The sequence below is a fragment of the Symphalangus syndactylus genome, chromosome 20, assembly GCF_028878055.3.
Source record: "Symphalangus syndactylus isolate Jambi chromosome 20, NHGRI_mSymSyn1-v2.1_pri, whole genome shotgun sequence".
Lineage (NCBI taxonomy): Eukaryota > Metazoa > Chordata > Mammalia > Primates > Hylobatidae > Symphalangus > Symphalangus syndactylus.
In genome coordinates this window covers 46,369,170-46,390,665 of record NC_072442.2, presented here as the reverse complement: position 1 = coordinate 46,390,665, position 21,496 = coordinate 46,369,170, and the positions used below count along the sequence as shown (strand labels likewise).

Here is a 21,496-nt window from a genome sequence, read left to right as displayed (position 1 = left end):
TTGTGTGCCTGTGAGTATGTGCCCAGCCCTGCAGACCAGGGTCCTCAAAGGGACCTGCCCCAGTGTGAAGGAAAGACCCCGCCCAGCAATGACGGAGTGACCAGGACATCTTTCCACAGCATCTGGGAGGAACAGGCAGGGCCGGATATGGGCTGCCGACCTTCTCCCTTCCTCCTGAAGAGGAAGCTCCTCCTGCGCCACCTTTGTGCTGACCGCTGGGTGGTTACGAATGTGTTCCCTGCCTGTCGTTCTCTTCCTGAGCAGTGAGGAGCAGCTCACTCAGCCCAGCCCAGCCCCCACTCCTGAGATCCAGCCCATGAAGGAGCTCTGTGTCCTGGCTTCTGACCAGGCTGATGGGTGGGGTGGGAGGCAAGGACCAGAGGCTGAGTCAAGGCCTTCACCCAGCCTCTTCTGGAGCATGGCTCCCTCACCTCTCCCATAAAAAATAGACACAAGGTCGGAAAGGACTTCCCTGAACTAACAGGACAGGGCCTGCAAAAGGCCTGAACCCCAGCCAGCAGACAGGTGATGAGCATGTCTAGGCCAGGATGGTGGGGAATAAATTTTATTTTAAAAATTAAATTAAATTTATTTAAGAGACATGATCTTGCTCTATCACCCAGGCTGGACTGCAGTGGTGAGATCATAGCTCACTGCAGCCTTCAACAGCTGGAGTCAAGCCATCATCCTCATGCCTCAGCCTCCCGAGTAGCTGAGACTACAGGTGCATGCCACCATGCCTGGCTAATTTAATTTTACTTTATGTAACACTCCAATACCATGTATCATGTGCCCTTTATAATTATGAACTGATATTATATAAGCCTCATAACAACCCTATGAGAAAGGTGCTCTGATTATGCCCACTTCATATAGGAAGAGGCTGAGGCACAGAGAGGTTAAGCAACTTACCCAAGATCACCCATCTAGTAAGCAGCAGAGCCCAGATCTGAATTCAGGCTGCAGAGTTGAGGCTTTTACCTAATATGCAATGCCACCTCCCAGAGGCACAAAAATAAAAGCATTGCTTGAACACCATATGTGTGCCAGGCACTGTCACAGGGTCCTACCTGGAGCTCACTAATCAGGTACTCTCAAGTACATGATTTCATTTAGTTGTCACAAAAAACTCATAAGGAAACTGAAGGTCAGAGTAGTATAAAGTTGTAAAGAGTGAGTTGTATAAAGATGCACAGCCAGTCACTGGCCCAGCCCAGGTCTCTCTGACAGCAAGACAAGATGGCTTTCCACTCCACCAGGAGTACATATTCTAGAAGCAGTTGCCAATGAAGGGAAGAGGAGCTTAGATCATTCAAGTAGCCTGCCGAGGTCAACAGACAGCAGAGGGCTGAGCCAGGATTCAAACACAGGCCTTTCCGATGGCTCTATGAGCCACTGTCAAGGCTTGGGGCTCTTCCGGGCCCAGCTGTTCCCAGGACTGCAATTCCCCAGGTGGGGCTTCCCTTGGAGGAAGAAGAAGCGGAAATGTCATGCTCTGGACCCACCTGGTAAAGAGAGGTTGACCGTGGCAGTGAGTACTCGGGGCACCTGGGGCCAGCTGACCCTTGTGCTTCAGGCACAGGTGTTGGGCTCGGTGGGAAGGACTGCTGGTCCTCTGCTCTTATCTGAGCAGCCCCTCTTTCTCTCCAGCCCCAGCTCTTGGCATAAATAAGACTTTGGAGACCCTCAGTGCAATTTAGCTCCCTTAACTTTTTTTTTTTTTTTTTTTAAAGAGCTCACACCTGTAGCTCCAGCAGATTGGGAGGCTGAGGTGGGAGGATCAGTTGAACTCAGGAGTTCAATACTAGCTTGGGTAACGTAGTGAAACCTCCATCTCTACAAAAAAAAAAAAACCCCAAAATTAGGTAGGCGTGGTGGTGCGTGCCTGTGTTCCCAGCTACTCGGGGTCGGGGGGATGGGTGATGAGGCAGAAGGATCGCTTGAGCCCAGGAGTTTGAGGTTGCAGTGAACCATGATCGTGACACAGTACTCCAGCTTGGGAGACGGAGTGAGACCCTGTCTTAAAAAAAAAAAAAAAAAAAAAGTGTGTGCGCTATTTTCTGAAAAACAGGAGCAGACAAAAAGGCCCCATCAATTTCTATTTTGCCCTGGGCCCCTTAACCACAACTCCATTTGGGAATGGTAGGTAGAGGAGTTCAGTCTCGGCACTGTGGGAGAGCAGGCTGGGGGGGCAGCTCAGCCTGGGTTACCGACCCCCTAATCCCCCAACGGTGGAATGTGCTTGATTCCAGGAGGCTAAGGTTTGGAGGGTGGGTGAGCTGCAGAGGCTGCTATGGCCCTGCTGTTTGACGCTTCGTGATAGATGAGCCCCCAGTCCTCCAGTCTCTGTGTCCCCCCTCCTCCCCTACTGCCCCCCTCACTCTGTGAGGTCTGGCTTGTGCAAGGAAGCCTGTCAGTGTCAGGACACGTTGGCCCCATGGCCTGCAGCGGGAAGGGGGCCTCTGAGGGATGCCTGCTGTCTGGCCCTCTCCTCAAGAGGGCTCCTCTCACCCTATGCCTCAGGGTCCTGGGCGCTTCCCTTTCAAAGCTGCAAAATGATCGCCATTAATGCAGCTTGTCTCCTGGAGGCGCTGAAAATAGGGTAAGGGAGGAAGGGCCCCTGACTGCCTGGCCTCCGAGAACCTGCATCGGTCTGGCTTATTTGAGGCCGGGTGTGGGAGAGAGAAGGGCACAGGCTAGCTTGGTAGATGTTGAGTGGGGATTTTGCCCGAGGGGGTGGGAGCCATTAGGACCACCCTGGGGACTGCTGTGAGTTCAGCTGTGGACTTCTGCAGAGATGTAGCCACCGTCTGGCTGCCAATGAAAGAACCATATTGAAGCCTGCCATGCTGGGAGCAGGGGAAGACAGGCCACATCCCCAGGGTCAGCACCTGCACCTTCTGGAGAGTCAGTGCCTCCCAGCGGCCTCTGTGCCTCACTCTGGCCCTAACCTGAAAGTCCCATTCACCTCCAACAGAAAGCTCGCGTGGACTGCCCTCATACCCCACTCTGAGATCCACTCTTTTGATCTGAGGGACCTCAGAGGAGCCCAAATGGAGGAGCTATTCAGTCTGGAAAACTAGGGACCCACTTTGTACATCAGCATGTGGAGGCCCTGGGCTTTCAGGCTGGGAGAGGTGGATCTGGTGGAAGAAGTACCATCCAAGGCAGCTCTGCCTTCCAGGAGCCTGTAGTCTCATCAGAGGCCAAAGGTTACAATCCAGACCAGCCCTGAGCCATAGAAATGTAGCATGAGTCTCACTCACTCTGTCACCCAGGCTGGAGTGCAATGGCACAAACGTGGCTCACTGCAGCCTCCAACTCCCGGGCTCCCAAGTAACTGGGACCACAGGTATGCACCACCACTACCTGGCTAATTTAAAAAATTTTTTTTGTAGAGATGAGGTTTCGCTATGTTTCCCAGGCTGGTTTTGAACTCCTGGGCTCAAGCAATCCTCCTGCATTTGCTTCCCAAAGTGCCGGGATTGCAGGAGTGAGCCGCTGTGCCTGGGAAGATGCATATATTTAATATGAGCCATGTATTTAATTTTAAATTTCTAGATGGCATATTTAAAATGGAAAAAGGAGCAGATGAAATTAATCTTAATATATTTTATTTAATTCAATACAGATGAAAAATATTGTTTCAACATAAAACAAACATTAAGGATATTAATATTTTACCTTTTTACCTTTTTCTGTACTGTCTTTGAAAGCCAGTGTATGCTTTACAGTGACATCACATCTCTATTTGCTCTAGCCACGTTTCAAGCACTCAGGAGCTGCATGTGGCTAACAGCTAGCGTATTGGATGGCACAGCTCTAGACAGTGTGGCTTGGGTCATGGCAACAGCACCTTTATTTTTTTTTTTAACTTTTCTTTTAAGTTTAGGGGTACATGTGCAGGTTTGTTACATATGTAAACTTGTGTCAGATATTAAGCCTAGTATTTATTAGTTATTTTTCCTGATCCTCTCCCTCCTCCTCCCACCCAGCACCTTCCTTTCAACAGAAGAAAATTCCAGATGGAATGCACAAGGTACAGTGGGTTTGGAGGCATGGAGAAGCCGGTAGAACTTCCTCCTTGGAGGCTTTCAGTCTGGGCTGGGCTGCTCCTCCTCCTGGCAGGCTGAAGGCAATCTAGCTGAGAGTATGGCTCCTGAGCGTTGGTCCCAGGCCTGGGTTCTAGAATGTCTCTGTCTGCAGGGCTCACTTGCTGCTGTATGTGTCACCCGAGAGGCAGCGTAGAGTAGGAAGGTGGGCACTGGATGGGGGTCAGGACATGCAGGTTCCAGCTGGGCTCTGAATTCTGCACAATCGGGCAGATCACATCCCTGCTCTGGGCCTCCGTTTCCCTGTGGGAAAATGAGCAGGAAGGCAATTACTCAATACCCCCATCTCCCACTCTCCCCTTGAAACCCCAAGGACTCATTGAGTGGCATGGGTCAGTCGGGATGATACAGGATCTCCTGCATGCTCAGGGCAAGCCCTGTGGTGCTGTAGAATAGAGAACTTCTGGGTTGGCACTCTTTGCCACCTCCCAAAAACAACCTCCACTTCCACACTGGCCTGCCACAGCTGGAGTCAATTCACCGATGTTTATTCAGCCCTCCAGTGTGCCAGATCCTCCAAGTGCCGCTGCTCTAATGGCTCTCACGGTGGGGTAAGGCGTCTTCTAACCCCACATGGAAATGGAGTAATTCCTGAAGACGTCCTCTTAGCCATCACCTGTCTAGCTTGGAGTAGTTGAGCAGATTCATGGAAAGACATACGCCCCTCGTTGTCCTCAAGAAGCATATGATCCAACCTGGAGACTGATTATGTGTGGAAAGTCAACACTCCAGCAAGGTGAATGCCAAGAACAATCAAGGCAAGGGAGTGGAAAGGCTGCCACAGGCTGAGTGGTCGGGAAGGCTGCTGGAGGAGGAGATGGGATCTGAGCCAGCTTGGAAGCAGGGACAAATCACTTTAGGGAGCCAGCAAAGGCACACAGGTGTGAAAACACAGTGTATTAGAGCACCCAGCATAGGATCCATGTCTTGAGCCCACGGTCAGCTCAGGCAGGGCAGGGAAGCAGAGGCTCCAACTTTGGGAGGTAGAGGTGGGTTGGTCTGGGGAAGGCAGGATTCCAAGCTAAGGAAGCAGGAGCAGGGAGCCACTGATTGTTCCTGAGCAGGAGCATGACATGCATATGGTGGTGCCGAGGCAGGTGAATGTGAAGGTAGGATGCTTGGAGAGGAAGGTGGGTGCAGAGGGAAATGATCAGGAGCACCTGTGACCATCACTGTGACGATAACACTCAAAATGGAAAGCCCTTTCATGCCCCTTCTCATTTAATTCTCTTCCAACTCAGTGAAGTACATAGAATGGGTAGTATTGCTTCCTTCTTAAAGATAAAGAAAATGAGTTTCAGAGGAATTAATTGATTTGTCCAAAGGGACCAGCTTGGAGAATCAGACTCAGCCTTTGTGTCTGAAAATACTGAACTCTCTACTATCCCACATCTTAATGGTCCCGGAAAATGGGGTCCCAAAAGGAGATAGAGATAACCAAAGAAGCCTCCCCAGAGGGGTGAAGTACATTTGAGAGGAGGGCAGAACTCAGATGATCCGAGCATCCCTCAGAAGTGTTCACACTTCAGTACTGACCTGGTGTATCTGATCCAACTGGTGCTTACATGACCAAGCTAGGAGTCAGTGAGGCCTAAATTTAGGTCTCAGCTGGCCATCTGCCTGCTGCGCAGCTTTGGGTGCTTTACGTAACCCGGCTGAGTCTCAGTGTTGTTTCTCATCTGCAAATTAAGATAGCTGGGCGCTGTGGTTCACGCCTGTAATCTCAGCACTTTGGGAGGCTGAGGTGGGTGGATCACCTGCGGTCAGGGGTTCAAGACCAGTCTGGCCAACATGGTAAAACCCCATCTCAACTTAAAAATATAAAAATTAGCCAGATATGGTGGCACACGCCTGTAGTCCCAGCTACTCAGGAGGCTGAGGCAGGAGAATCACTTGAACTGGGAGGCGGAGGTTGCAGTAAGCCGGGATCACGCCACTGCACTCTAGCCTGGGTGACAGAAGGAGACTCTGTCTCAAAATAAATAGAATAAATAAATATAAATTAAGATACCTGGATATAAGGAGCTCATAAGGAAGGAATGAGATCATTATTAGTGACAGCCCAGAGAAACCGATCTCTCAGCCAGCCCTTCAAGTCTAAACTAGGCCAACCCCCCTCGCTCGATGTGACACACAAGCCTGTTCCACCCCTACGGTTGACTAGAAGACCACCATCCTCCCCCTGCAGCTTCCCCCAGCCTCATGCCACCTCTGCCTTCCTCAGACCTCCTCTCCTGCCGTCCCAAGGATGTGTACACCTACTCCCTGCTCCGTATGTCCCCAAAGGGCAGCGGGTGCAGAAGGCATTTCTCTAGTCTGGGAGGGCTTCCTAGAAATGCTGCTGAGCCCTGCGAATGCCTAATGACCATGGGAATCCTTTAGCAAGAGAAAAAGCCAGACCTTTGCCCTGGCCCAGCTCACAGGTGACGGGGTTAATCGGGAATTCTTTCCCTCCTCAGGGCTGCTGGTAGGGGTCCAGCTCCCCGATGACCTGGGGACACATTAGTCAGTGATAAGTGGGGCTTTCCAGCCCCTTTTATCCTGTTTACAATACACTGGTTTTCCTTAGACAAAACCCTCCTCCCCTGCCTTGCTCCTGGCTGTTATGGCTACATGAGACAATTTGCTGATGGACTTTCTAGGGAGGACAACCTCCTTGGAGTCCCCTTCCCACCTCCTGCAGCACCCGGGGCAACATCCCCTCTACTTGGTGGGTCCTGGAGGGGGCCACAGAAGCTTGTTTTTCTCAGCTCATTGCAGCCTCTGAATTCAGAAGTGCCACCCTGTCTGCTCAGCTTTAACCCAAGGGGGTGAGGAGAAATCCAGAGGTGACAAGATGATGTTTCCCTGGCTTTGGGGTGGGAGTGACTGGGGTCATTGTTGCTGTCCAGAGTGGAAGCCATCAGAGGTGTCCTGTTTATCTGTGTGACTCGGCCCTCTTTGGGTCACAAAGGCCAGATGATCCAGCAGCTACCTGGAGGGTGGTTTACGACAGCAGCCTGGTCCTAGTCCCCTTCTGCCACCAACAAACTTGGCCAGCTTGGGCAGGAGAGTTAATTTCTCTGAAGTTTAGTGTCCTTGTCTAGAAAACTGGCATGGTGATGCCTGTCCTGCCTCCCATGAGGCAGATGGGAGCACAGAACGAGCCACGGCTGTCCCAGTGCCTAAAGGGAAGGCACAGTATTTGGCACTCTGCACTGATTCCAGGTGACAGCTCTTCCAGCAAGAATAGCTCCACTGCTGCGGGCGGTTTTTAATCGCCTAAAAGCCGACTTCCAAATAATTCTAGATTTCTGAAATGCCAAGCAGGTAGGATACTTAGGAGAATGAGTTAATGAAATGGAGTCCATTTCCAGGCAACAGAAATTTCACAAGCACCTACCTCACACCGGGCACTGAGCTGGATGCCGGGGAAATGCAGGGATGCAAGACACATCTTCCGCCCTCAGGCTAGTGAATGGACAACTGGGACCCCTGTGACGAGTGCTGAGAGGGAGCACCAGTGCTAAGGGAGCATGGGGGAGGGGTTCTAGCCCAGCCTAGGGGTTGGGGCCGTGCCCCGAGGAAGGTGAATTCAGAATGGGACTTGAAGAACGAACAGTAATAGCTTAGGCCTGAGACAGAGGGAAGGGTGTTTGAAGCACAGGGAACAGTGCATACAAAGGCCAGAAGACACAAAGGCCTTGTGAGGAGAGCTGCAATTATTCTAGTTAGGATAGCAGAAATGACCAGGATGAGGCCAGTACGGAGGGATCTGTCTGCCACGATGAGGATATTACCGTGTTCTCTAGACACCAGGGTGCCATCAAAAGGCTTAGCATGGCAAGGCACCAACTCTGTGTTTCATTTTTTACTTTTTTATTTTTATTTATTTTGACAGAGTCTCACTCTGTTGCCCAGGCTGGAGTGCAGTGGCATGATCTTGGCTCACTGCAGCCTCTGCCTCCTGAGTTCAAGCTATTCTCCTCCCTTAGCCTCCGGAGTAGCTGGGACTACAGACATGTGCCACCATGCCCGGCTAATTTTTGTATTTTTAGTAGAGACGGGTTTCACCATGTTGGCTAGACTGGTCGCAAACTCCTGACTTTGGGTGATCCACTTGCCTCGGCCTCCCAAAGTGCTGGGATTACAGGTGTGAGCCACCACACCCAGCCTACTCTGTGTTTTAGAAAGATCTTTTGGGGAACTTTGAAGAGGATGATTGAAAGTGGAGGGGGTGGCTGAAGAATGATGAGGGCATCTCGATGCACTCTCATAGTTTAGTAGGGGAAGTGGGACATAGCCACAGCTGGCACCAACTGTGCAAGGTGGCATGTGAGCATTGGCACAGGTGGGACACACAATAGCAGGGGGGGCCAGGAGGAAAAAGTTTCCAAAAGTGTGCTGGGAAGGGGAGTGACCAGGCCAGGAGAGTAGAGGGGCCACTAATAGTTTAAGAGAAGGGAAAATAGAACTATCCTATTTCAGCTGGGCGCGGTGGCTCACGCCTGTAATCCCAGCACTTTGGGAGGCCGAGGCAAGTGGATCACCTGAGGTCAGAAGTTCGAGACCAGCCTGGCCAACATGGTGAAAGCCCGTCTCTACTAAAAATACAAAAATTAGCCAGGTGTGGTGGTGGGCGCCTGTAATCCCAGCTACTCTAGAGGCTGAGGCAGGAGAATCGCCTGAACCTGGGAGGTGGAGGTTGCAGTGAGCCGAGATCATGCCACTGCACTCCAGCCTGGGCAACAAGAGCGAAACTCCATCTCAAAAAAAAAAAAAAAAAAAAGAATTATTCTATTTCATCTTGTTGAGATGGCTAGAGAGACACAAAAAATTAATACAGTTCCAGAGATAAGAATTAAGTTTCATCAAGTTAGACCAAAAGTCCTCTTCAGAGAGATGTGTTTCAAGTTTGTCTCATCACAAAGGGAACAAACACACTAACTATGACTTGGGTTGCTGAATTCTGGAACTCTGTAACTGTGGGGCACTTCCTGAAGTTCAGGTAAAGGTGCAAACATGTCATCACATTGATTTTCCTGAAACGCAACTTCATCCCATTACCTGAGGCCAAAAGCCTGTTAGATATTACCCATGGTCACAGGGTGGAGGCGAAACATTTTTCATGTCTGTGACATGACTGACTCACCAGTCTAATTCAATCTTCCTCCACTGCAGAAGCTCTCTGTCCTGGCCAGGCATAGTGGCTCATGTCTGTAATCCCAGCACTTTGGGAGGCCAAGGCAGGCAGATCATTTGAGGTCAGGAGTTTGAGACCAGCCTGACCAACAGGGTGCAACCCTGTCCCTACTAAAAATACAAAAAAATTAGCCAGGTGTAGTGGTGCATGCCTGTAGTCCCAGCTACTCGGGAGGCTGAGGCAGGAAAATCTCTTGAACCCAGAAGGCGGAGGTGGCAGTAAGCTTAGATCATGCCACTGTACTCCGGCCTGGGCGACAGAGCGAGACTCCACCTCAAAAAAAAAAAAAAAAAAAAGGAAAAGAAAAAGAAAATGGAAATGGAAAGAAAAGAAACTCTTTGCCTTAGCCAAGAGGAACCACACAGATTGCCTCCTGGGCCTACCTATACACTTTCCAACTTTATCTCGCTGCCTGCCAGGAATGCCCTGTGCCTGCCTTTCCATACATCCTTGTATTTCAAGGTCCAGCTGAAATCACATCTACTCTAGAAAGTCTTCCTTTGTCATAATAATTCAAAGGGATCTTTCTTTCCTGCATTCTGATAGAACTTAATTGTCCTTACTACTCATTACACACTCATACACTGTCTTCCACTGTTATATTTTCATAAGCCCTGTACCCTCTCATCCCAACTACATGAGAAACTCTTTGAGGTTGGTTATCTATTGCTGCATAACAAATTAGCCCAGAAGTCAGTGGCTTAAAATTCATCCATTTTACTATATCTCTTGATTTTGTGGGACAGGAATTCAACCAGAGGCTCAGCTGGGCAATTCTATTTCAGATGGAGTCTACAGAGGTCACAGAGTTGGATTCAGCTGACAGATAGACACAGAGGGTACAACATGGCTTTGCCCACATGTATGATGCCTTGGTGGGAATGGCTAGAAGGCTGGACTCAGCTGGGAATGGTAATGGGAGCCCCTACACGTGGCCTTTCCAGCATGATGGCCTCAGGTTGCTGGGCTTCTTCCATGATGGCTGGGGCTCCCAGAGTGAGTGCTGCTAGAAGCTGGGTGGAAGCTGCAGGGCTTCTTATAACCTGGCCTTGAAAATCCCAGAATTTCACTTCTTTCACATTCTATTGGTCCAGGAAGTCATTAAGGCCAGCTCAGGTTTAGAGGGAATAAAACTAGACTCCACCTCTCAATGGTAGCAGTAGCAAAGAATATGAGATCATCTCTACTTTATTACACAATCTGCCCTAAGACCTAGGCAAGCAGGGTCCCTAGCTCAGGCCCCAGGCCAGATTCTCAGGGGACCCCACACTTTTGAATGCTCTTCTTGAAACATTCTAAGTCCTCTTCAGTGGCCGGGATCATCCCAGTTGGTTTCTCTTCAGAGTACTCTATGACCCACCTCTTGATCTGTGTGGTTGGCCAAATGCCCTGAGGCGCTTCAGGGCTCATGCCTATGGGGTTGTCCAGGGCAACCTGACAAGTAGATTGCTTCTGCTGACCAGCACAGAATTTATTTTATGGCATTGAACAATACTGGGCCACTAGAATGGTACTGATTGGCTAATTTGGGGTGATTCACATTGGATATATGAGTTCAGAACTCTGGGCTACTAACAGTTCACCACCAATGCTTGAGGTTGAGCCACCTGTGTGGGTCAATGCCCTGGCTCTCACCACATTTATGACCACAGTGCCACCTCTGGCATGACACAATAATGAGAGTGGATGCATCCTTTAACCTGAATGCTGGGGTCCCCCACCTCCAGCTGGTACAGGGTGTTCACCCCTCTCTAAGGCTTTGTACCACATGTCAGGCAATCCCCCAGAAGTGGCCATGCCTATCTTCTCCATTCAAGACCTTTATGCTGTAATGCCAACCAGCTTTTACAATCAATGTCCTCTCTTGCCTCTGATCAATATATTGATCTCATGAGATACTGGGTTGGTTTTAAGCTGTTCCAGGTGAGGGCCAGATGTTCCTTACATGAATGGAACTTCTCTTCTTGCTCCACCCATGGGCCCTGAGCCTATCCACTCCCTCCCCTGACAACTGGTTTCAGTGTGTGGAAGGCAGGGGTGCAGTCAACACTGAAAGAGATCACCTTCTAGGAATTCAGTGATTAAGACCTAAAGAATTCAAGAGAAGATGTGGTTGGATGATATATTGTTATAAACATACATATAAAACTCTGATCGGTGAAATTTTATTCACATTTCTCTGCATACTCTAAGCAAAACTTGCCATTGGTGTCATCACTAAAGAAGCACAGGAACAAACTTTGAGTTATGAAGCCAGTATTTGTAGGCAGAGTGAAGAATTGTGCAGCATCATGAGTAATGATGTGACCAGCATTAAATAAATGGCATTATCAACACAACCAGCTGTCTTAGTCTATTTTGTGCTGCCATAATAGAATACCACACACTGGGTAATGTTTAAAGAAAAGACGTTTATTCAGCTCACAGTTCTGGAGGCTGGCACTGTCTTCCGGTGAAGTTCATCCCATGATGGAAAAGTGAAAGGCAGAAGTTAGTACATGAAACAGACAGACAATGGCAGCCAAACTTATCCTTTTATCAGGAGTCCACTCCTGTAGTAACAACATCAATCCATTCGTGAAGGCTCTGTCCTTGTGACCCAATTGCCTCCCAAAGGCCACACCTTTCAGTACTGCCACAATGGCAGCCAAGTTTCCAACATACGAATTTTGGGGGGACACATCCAAAGCATAAAATTCTCCCCCTGGCCCCCTGCCAAATTTATGTCCTTCTCACTTGCAAAATGTATTCATTCCATCCCAATAGTCCCAAAAGTCTTAATCCAGCATCAACTCAAAAGCCCGAAGTCCAAAGTCTCATCTAAACCAGATATAGGTAGACTCAAGGCACGATTCATCCCAAGGCAAATTCCTCCAGCTGTGAGCCTGTGAAATCAAAACAAGTTATCTTTTTCCAAAATACAATGGTGGTACAGGCATAGGATAGACATTCCCATTCCAAAAGAGAGAACTAGGCAAGAAAAGAAGGGTAACTGGTCCCAAGTAAGTCCAAAACCCAACAGGGAAAACAACATTAAGTCTTAAAGCTAGAGAATAATCTCCTCTGATTCATGTCCCACTCCTGGACATGCTGGGAGGCTGGGCCCCCAAAGCTTTGGGCAGTCCCACCTCTACAGTCTTTCTAGGCTCGGTCCATGCAGCAGCTCTGATGGATTGGAGTCTCCTGCCTACAGTTCCCAGGCTGGAGTTGCATACTGGTAGGACTACAGTTTTGTGGTCTTGGAGATGGCTCCATTCCCACTGCTTCACTAGGCACAGCCCTACTGGGGACTCTGTGGTGGCTCCAATCCCACATTTCTGCTCGGCGTTGCCCTAGTGGGGACTCTCTGCAGTACCAGCTTTAAATAAATGGCATTAAGAACTGGAGGGGCAAAGAAAGCTACATAGGCCAATACAAACAGGTTTTGAAGAGTCATGGCATTGTGAATAACAACGTTGTTCCCCTTTTCTCATGTAGCCAGAAACTAGCGAGAAATAGCACGTTTGACAATAACATAGAGATAGTTCTTGGACCCAGGCAGAAAGCGATGGTACCTGAACACTGTAAAGAATATTCACATGCACTTATTAGACAATAAATAAATATCTAAGTACTTTTCTCTACTAATTATTCTAAATCTTTGTTGTTAAATCACTATTCCTCACGAGTCCATGAATTTTATAACACAGTTTTGTTTGTTTGTTTGTTTTTTGATACAGAATCTCGCTCTGTTGCCCAGGCTGGAGTGCAGTGGCATGATCTCAGCTCACTGCAACCTCCGCCTCCCGGGTTCAAGCGATTCTCCTCCCTCAGCCTCCCGAGTAGCTGGGACTACAGGCATGTGCCACCATGCCTAGCTAGTTTTTGTATTTTTAGTAGAGAAGAGGTTTCACCATGTTGGCCAGGAAGGTCTCGATCTCTTGACGTGATCCACCCGCCTTGGCCTCACTAAGTGCTGGGATTACAGGCATGAACCACCGCACCCGGCCTATAACACAGTTTTTAATCAAATTGCATATACAGACTGCGCCCACAAAAACATTTGCTTGGGGCCCCACAAAACCTAGATACAGTCCTGTCAACGTGATAGATAAATAGGTAGGTATGTAGGTATTAGGTTGGTGCAAAAGTAATTGTAGTTTGCCATTAAAAGTAATTGCAAAACCACAATTATTTTTGCACCATCCTGATAGAGATATAGCAGGCAGACACACACACACACACACACACACACACACACACACACACACACAATTTCCCAGAGCACTACTCACCAATGAAATAGCTCCCCCTGAACCACAAGGGTCATTGGACTGCAGCTCCCTCCCTCCTACAGAATGAAGTCCAAGCTCCTTAGACTGACTTGGCCACAGGCTACCCCTCTGGCCTTGTCCTTTGTCTTTTTGCGCATTTTGTTCTAGTAACATCAAACTGCTTGTAGTTTCCCCTGCACATCTTGTATCTTTGCTTTTGTGTATGCTGTTTCCTCCTCCTGGGATGTTTTCCCCATTGGCCTTATCTTCCAAGATTCAGTTTAGGTATCATCTCCTCTTTGAAGCTCTCTTGAGTCACCAAACTAGGCTAAGTGTTCCCTCCTTGTCATCCCATAGTTCCCAATTACTGTACCCCACACTCACCACATAGGATTCGAATTATCTATTATCTGTATAGATGTTTTCTTCCCAGTATATTAAAGAGCTTCTATGGTAAGGTGGTGTCTTACTCATCTTTGTATATCAGACCTTGCATTGTGCTTGACACACAGTTATCAGCTCAATGAATATATAATGTAGGTTGATTTAAGGAAGGAGACCAATGGACTAAGTCAAGTGGACTCTGGTGACCCTAGAAAACAGTTCTAGTAAAATAAAGGAGAGGCTGGAGGGTAAGTCATGCCAAGAGAATGTCGGCAGTACATATCAATTATCCAAGTGGTTTAGCCATACAAGAAAAAGAAAAAAATGGGATATAAGTTAAAAATGCAATAAGCTGGAGAGTGGAGTTTTCTTCTATTTAGAGGAAGGCCTAAATACGTGTAAAGACTTAAGAGACTGAGAGGCAGAAGGGAGATCTTCTAGACTTCAATTTCCTTATCTGCCTTATCCACCTCCCAGGGATGCCATGAGACCCAAAGGAAAACAAGACATAGGCATGAAAATTATTTGAGAATTTTTTTACATTACTATCCTCTGATAGATTTTTCTGATAGCTTCCAACTACTCACAGAATAAAAATCTATAAATAAAAACCCAAAGCTGACATTTAAGATTTCCTGGCCAGGCACAGTGGCTCACACCTGTAACCCCAACACTTTGGGAGGCCAAAGTGGATGGATCATCTGAGGTCGGGAGTTCGAGACCAGCCTGACCAACATGGTGAAACCCTGTCTCTACTAAAAACACAAAAATTAGCCAGGCGCGGTGGTGGGTACCTGTAATCCTAGCTACTCGGGAGGCTGAGGCAGGAGAATCGCTTGAACCCAGGAGGCGGAGGTTGTAGTGAACCAAGATTCCAGCCTGGGCAACAGAGTGAGACTCCATCTCAAAAAAAAAAGAAAGAAAGAAAGAAAACAAAATTTTTCCTACGATCTGGTTCTAACTTTTCTTCAAATACTATTATTTCCCCAAACACCCTGAATCCAGCCAGAGGAGATTTTTGCCTTTGCTCAAGCTATTCCCTCAGGCTCAAATGCCCTCCTCTTCATCTCTACCAGGCAGATACAATAAACATTTTCAGAGTGGTTAGTATATACAAAACACTGTTAAAATTCTATTGATTCTGGAAGGTCCTATTCATATGCTATTTTGTCCATGAACCCTTCTTGCCCTTCCCATGGAAATGGTACTTTGTATCGATTGTAGCATGTATTCTACTTAATAATGTAGCTTGAGGGTATGATTAGTCCTCCCAACAGACCATGAGAGATATGGGAGGTTTTAGGGCTGTGTCTTGCTTGTGTTCCTATCTCCAGTATCTGTGCATGGTACATTGTAGATGCTCAATGACAGAATGAGTGAAAAAAATAATTTTAGGCAAAGAATGTACATGGGTGGACAGTCTCTTGGGACACAAAACTGGGTGGGATCCAGGATCCAGGAAAAGAGAAGTATCAACTTGTTGAAGAAAAGAACGTCTCCTGCCTTGGGAGGAATAGCAGATAAGCTTGGAGGATGGAAAGGGGATAGCCTATGTGGAGACACAGAAGTGTCCGAATCCCAGTCCTGGCTCAAATGCCACCCCTTCATTAAGTCTTTCCTAAATCTCCTCCTAGAGACGACCCCCAGCTCAGCTCAATCTCTTTGGATTTTCTACCTTGTAGAATGTTTGTCTTGATAAATAAAATTCATAGAAAGCCATTGGTTTGGACTGACCTCCTGCACTAGGCACAACAGGCCAAATCAAAATAGAGTCACTCATGCTAAAGTTCCAAGCCACAAAGCTGCAATTAAGCTGTTCATCTGACCTTCGAAGAAATCAGAAGAGAGGGAAAATAGCTATATCCCCATGATAAAGGAAGTCCCTTCTGCCTTAACCAATACAAGTAAAATAACTTTGAAACTTGTTCATTTCTGCTTTTTTTTTTTCAGCCCTTTTCTGTCTATAAAGACAATCTCCCCTGCTCAGCTCATCAGAATACTCATTCTATTTTATAGAATAAGTTGTTGCCCAGTGCTAGAATCGCAAATAGCCAGTTAAGATCTATAACTGTGTTGTATGAAAGGAGAGAAGGTTAGCACTCCCCTCGACAAGGATGGAAGAGGCCCTCGGGCCTGACAACACGCATACGGTTAAGGCATTGCCACCTACTTCGTGGCATCTAACCATTGTTTTTGAAATGGTGCTGGGAAAACTGGCTAGCCATATGTAGAAAGCTGAAACTGGATCCTTTCCTTACACCTTATACAAAAATTAATTCAAGATGGATTAAAGACTTAAATGTTAGACCTAAAACCATAAAAACCCTAGAAGAAAACCTAGGCAATACCATTCAGGACATAGGCATGAGCAAGGACTTCATGTCTAAAACACCAAAAGCAATGGCAACAGAAGCCAAAATTGACAAATGGGATCTAATTAAACTAAAGAGTTTCTGCACAGCAAAAGAAACTACCATCAGAGTGAACAGGCAACCTACAGAATGGGAGAAAATTTTTCCAATTTACTCATCTGACAAAGGGCTAATATCCAGAATTTACAAAGAACTCCAACAAATTTACAAGAAAAAAACAACCCCATCAAAAAGTGGGTGAAGGACATGAACAGACACTTCTCAAAAGAAGACATTTATGCAGTCAACAGACACATGAAAAAATGCTCATCATCACTGGCCATCAGAGAAATGCAAATCAAAACCACAATGAGATACCATCTCACACCAGTTAGAATGGCGATCATTAAAAAGTCAGGAAACAACAGGTGCTGGATAGGATGTGGAGAAATAGGAACACTTTTACACTGTTGGTGGGACTGTAAACTGGTTCAACTATTGTGGAAGTCAGTGTGGCGATTCCTCAGGGATCTAGAACTAGAAATACCATTTGCCCCAGCCATCCCATTACTGGGTATATACCCAAAGGATTATAAATCATGCTGCTATAAAGACACATGCACATGTATGTTTATTGCAGCACTATTCACAACAGCAAAGACCTGGAACCAACCCAAATGTCCAACAATGACAGACTGGATTAAGAAAATGTGGCACATATACACCATGGAATACTATGCAGCCATAAAAAATGATGAGTTCATGTCCTTTGTAGGGACATGGATGAAGCTGGAAACCATCATTCTCAGCAAACTATCTCAAGGACAAAAAACCAAACATCGCATGTTCTCACTCATAGGTGGGAATTGAACAATGAGAACACTTGGACACAGGAAGGGGGATATTACACACCGGGGCCTGTTGTGGGGTGGGGGGAGGGGGGAGGGATAGCATTAGGAGATATACCTAATGTAAATGACGAGTTAATGGGTGCAGCACACCAACATGGCACATATATACATATGTAACAAACCTGCAGGTTGTGCACATGTACCCTAGAACTTAAAGTATAATAATAAAAAAAGATCTATAACTACATTTCTTGTAATTTTGTCTTTTGGCAGTATACATATCTTATTTCCTTTCCCAGACCAGAACCTCTTTGAGGGCAGGAGGAACCCGGTTTTCCCTACTTTACACATGACACATAACCACTCATTCAATGTAGGTTTACTGGATGGATAAATAGGAATGGTGGGTAGATAGGCGGGAGAGTGAGTAGACAAATGCGAAACAGGAAAAGCTTGCGCCAGGAAAAACAGTGAAGAGCGAAATCTCCAGACCCCCGATTAAATGGTTTAAAGCGAAGCCAAGCAAGAACCTCCCGTCCTCTCTGCGGCAGGGAAGAGCAGGTATTCGCCGCTCGCCTTCAACTTTGCTCTGAGGACCTCTCGTTAGTATCCCCCGATTGTCCTTCCTAATGCCTGACTGAATCCTGAGGCTAGCCTTCAGCGAACATCTACACCTCCTTGCCCTTCACGTGAAACCGAGCCTGTGACTACACGTATCCTTCCGTCCCCGGCCTCATTTCTCCTTCCCCTTCTCCGATCTCGCAACCACTGCTAGTAAGGCGCGCGTGCGGGCAGCCCTGACCGGTAGGGGAGGAAGGGACCTGCGACCGGAAGCCGGAAACCGGAAGGGGGGCTGTGAGGACGTGTTCCGAGGAAGCCAGAGCCGGAGCCGTGGCCTGCCGGGCCAGCGACATGGAGCCCCTGTACCAGCAAACGCACAAGTGAGGGCCGGTCGGGGAGCGGGCAGGGGCTAGGCGAGGCGAGGCCAGGTGAGGCTGGCTTCTGGGGCTGGGGCCTCGGACGTCCGCCAGGGTAGAGGCCGAGTTTTTCCGCCAGGGCATTGCTGGGGATGCCTCCGAAGTGCTTAATCCTTGGCGGGACTCCCAGGATAGCCACAGACAGTGGGTTCAGCCTGGGGCCTGGAAACGTGGAGCAGATGATTCCTGGGGTCTGCAAGTCCGTGACTACCTGCTGGGTAGACTGGGTGAGGGGAACGTGGCACCTGCAGGTTATAAAACTTTGTCCAGCACTTGTCAATTCGGTGCTCCTGGTTGGTAGAGCTCGAGAGGAGACACGGAGTAGGAGACACGGTCCCTGGCCGTAGGAGTGTACTGTTTAATTGGAGAGTCAAGGCACTCACGGGAAAGTATTTGTATTGTATTCGATTTATACTAAAGACCACATTTTTATGGTACAAAGAAATTGCTGTCCACGTAGCATTCACTATTATTACTTGCTAATCGTAGCTGGTTACAGGTTATCGCTAAGAAAATCAAATTGTAATTTAGCTTCTCATAACTTAAATTCCTTGGTAGTGTCCTTTATTCGCATCGTCCTGCACTTTTGGAATTGCTGAGATACGTAGTTGAGTATGGTAATGGGGCCATACTTACCCTAGTTTTTTGAGGGGGCAGAATTATGATTTTTACTCTGTTTTGGGGGGAAAAGAAGTTTATGATTTTTATTTTTTATTGTAAAATATGCACAACATAAGATTTACTGTTTTAACAATTTTTAAGTGTACAATTCAGTGACATTGAGTACATTCACAACTTACATCAACTACGATCCATTTCCAGAACTTTTTCATCATCCCAGTGTGCCTGTTAATCAGTAGCACCTCATTTCTTCCTTCCAGAGCACCTGGTAACCTCTGTTTTACTTCTCTCTATGAATTTACATGTTCTAGATACTTAATGTAAGTGGAGTCGTACAGAATTTGTCCTTTTGTATCTGGCTTATTTCACTTAATGTTTTCAGGGTTCATCTATATTGTAGCCTGTTACCAGAATTTCATTCCGTTTTATGACTGAATAATATTCCGTTGTATGTATCTACCACATTTTGTTATCCATTCATCTGTTGCTGGGCACTTGAGTTGTTTCCACCATTAGGGTGTTGAGAATAATACTGCTATGAACTCTGGTATTGAAGTATCTGTTTTAGTTTCTCTTCTCAATTTTTTGAGGTATATACCTGTCCTATTGAGAACTTTCAAACTTATGCTGTAGTTCTGTTGATTAAAACACTTAAAATCACACTCCCAAGGCCTGGAAATGAAATGCCCTGAAGCATTAGGAATAAGAGGGTGACGATCCTCTTTCTCTTTCATTTTCTAAGTTTATGGGTTTCTTTTATTTTGGCGATGAAGTGTTTCATTTGGGTGGGCGAAAATACAGAACCTACTTTGTAATGACAGAATTTTCTTTTACACCGGGGAGCCCTATTCTCACATAAACATTATAGGAAGGGACTTAAACTAGTCCGTGAGTAATTTAGAGAAACAATGAAACGAAATTATGTTCATGTTACTAAGAAAGGGCCGATCTTTCACAATAGCAGGGCACAATGGGCATAGTAGTGCCTTGAAGTTAATCTGTTATGTGTGGTCTTATCTAGTTAATTTAGTTAAAAGATGTTGCCAAGAAGGCCATGACCCGTTTTATATTCAAGAATGATTTTGTTTAGAGAGTCTTAGACTACCTGTTTTCAGTGCAGCTAATCACAGAGAAAACTGCATGGCTCAGAAGAGGAATTCTAAATGGTACCCCAAACAAGGTGTGTGAAGTGTAGATGCTCTGTAGGCCTTCAACAATGCACCCTTGGACTCTAGCAGCTTGCCAGTTTTTTCTGCTAAGGGCCAGATAGTAAATATTTTAGGCTCTGTGGGCTATACAGTCTCTGTAGTGACTACTCTGCTGTTACATTGGGAAAACAGCCATAGACAATATGTAAACTAATTGATGTATCTGTGTTCCAGTACAATTTTATTTATCAAAACAAGCAGTGGGCCAGCTTTGCCCCACAACTATTAGGCCCTCTGTTACCCCGACACTCATTAATTCATTGAATATTTATTGAGCACTTACTATGTGCTGTGCACCATTCTCAGTGCTGGCAGCACAGCCCTGCCCTCAAGGAGTTTACCTTCTTTTATGCTGCAGTATCTTGTCTGTCTTTCCTCTCAAGTGCTGAACCAGGAGTGGGAGTTCTGGTTCTAGACCTCCTTACTTTATTTTTCCTCATCTGTAGAATGATATTATAGTTTGGGCTGGTTAAACTGTAAGGCTCCTTTCAGTTCCATAATACAGAACTGGTGACTGAATGACTTTCACAGGAAACATGTGGAGTCCAGTGAGCACCAGCAATGAACTTTTGCAACTGCAGAAATTAGTGATTGTAGCTGAGTTGACACAACAGTAGCTGAACTTATTAATTTTACTGGAACTTTGAACCCAGTTTGTGGTTATCTCTTGCCATGTCCCTGAATACATTGACTACATTGGAATTAGATTGACATTTTAAAGTTACTTGAAAACTCCTGAATCTACCTGAACAACGAATGAATGAAAATAAAAGATGAAAAACAATAAACATTTTACACTTAAATGTTTAATTTAGATGAACTTTATAGAGGAGCTAATAGCCAGGCTTCTATTTTTGAGATCCCAATGTTTGTAAAGGTGACAACATTTGTCCCCTCTGTAGTCCAAGATCAGTCTCCTGTCCTGGACCTTATCGTGTGTCCAGGACACAAGAAGCACTACATTTAACAAGCTCCCCAGGTGGTTTTGATGAGCAGGTAGGCTTAAGAACTGTTACCTTATCTCAAGACCATTTTTTTTCTGAGCAGCTGAGCTTAAGAACTATTACCTTATCTCAAGACCATGTTTTTCCTTTATAGATTTTGCCCTTTAATGAGCGAAATGTAAAGGCAAAGTGAGTGAAATGAAAATGACCAGATTGTTGCCACTCATTTTAAGTAAAGTTAACAACAAACTTACGTGATGCTGTATAGGTTACACAGCGTTTTCATGTTCATCATGGTCAGAGGCAGCCTGGATGCAAAGTGGATGTTAGGGGGTGGTGGGGGGTGGTGAGTAGTTTCATGAACTTTTGAAAAGCACTTCCATTAAAAAATTCTTCCTAGATCTTCTGTAAACCTTTTTTAAAGACAGCTACAATGACCCTGGCTTATTTGCTAATATTTCTCTGCTTTGTTATATTATCACCCAAGCCCACAATGGACCCCATGCTAGAGAGGGCTGAGACTTCTTTTTCCTCATATCCACGCTCCCAAGTCATGCTTGCGTATCACCTGTTTCTTATGGACTTCCAGTGTGTTGTGTTGTCAGAATTCCCA

At 46.5% G+C, this 21,496-nt stretch overlaps 1 protein-coding gene, 2 long non-coding RNA genes and 1 other non-coding gene across 11 annotated transcripts in view; 2 read left to right on the top strand and 2 right to left on the bottom strand.

The window, feature by feature from the left end:
- Window positions 1–3,930: 3,930 nt before the first annotated feature.
- LOC129470233 (uncharacterized) lies at window positions 3,931–7,006 on the bottom strand. 2 transcript variants are annotated; one of them, XR_008653190.2, is made up of 3 exons: window positions 6,787–7,006; window positions 5,649–5,791; window positions 3,931–4,355 (listed from the first exon to the last, which is right to left on the bottom strand). It is a non-coding gene; the product is annotated as an uncharacterized lncRNA (long non-coding RNA). The 2 variants fall into 2 exon arrangements; XR_008653191.2 differs by lacking the exon at window positions 6,787–7,006 and adding an exon at window positions 6,124–6,603.
- A 4,679-nt stretch (window positions 7,007–11,685) lies between these two features.
- On the bottom strand, window positions 11,686–17,940 carry LOC134735246 (uncharacterized). The gene is made up of 2 exons (XR_010118230.1): window positions 17,626–17,940; window positions 11,686–12,179 (listed from the first exon to the last, which is right to left on the bottom strand). It is a non-coding gene; the product is annotated as an uncharacterized lncRNA (long non-coding RNA).
- Window positions 16,002–16,127, top strand: LOC129470858 (U6atac minor spliceosomal RNA). Its single transcript, XR_008653378.1, has one exon. It is a non-coding gene; the product is annotated as a U6atac minor spliceosomal RNA (small nuclear RNA).
- A 30-nt stretch (window positions 17,941–17,970) lies between the features above and the next one.
- Window positions 17,971–21,496, top strand: part of GOSR2 (golgi SNAP receptor complex member 2) — a 48,324-nt gene continuing 44,798 nt past the window's right edge. For 4 of the 7 annotated variants that reach the window (XR_008653182.2, XM_055257830.2, XM_055257832.2 and 1 more), the window contains exon 1: window positions 17,971–18,074. Coding sequence is in view for 5 of the 7 variants with exons in the window: in XM_055257830.2 (XP_055113805.1) it covers window positions 18,046–18,074 (29 nt within the window). In the remaining 2 variants the exon portion in view is untranslated. Of the gene's footprint in view, window positions 18,123–21,496 lie in introns of all 7 variants that reach the window. The other 3 variants (XM_055257838.2, XM_055257837.2, XM_055257833.2) reach the window with 3 other exon arrangements.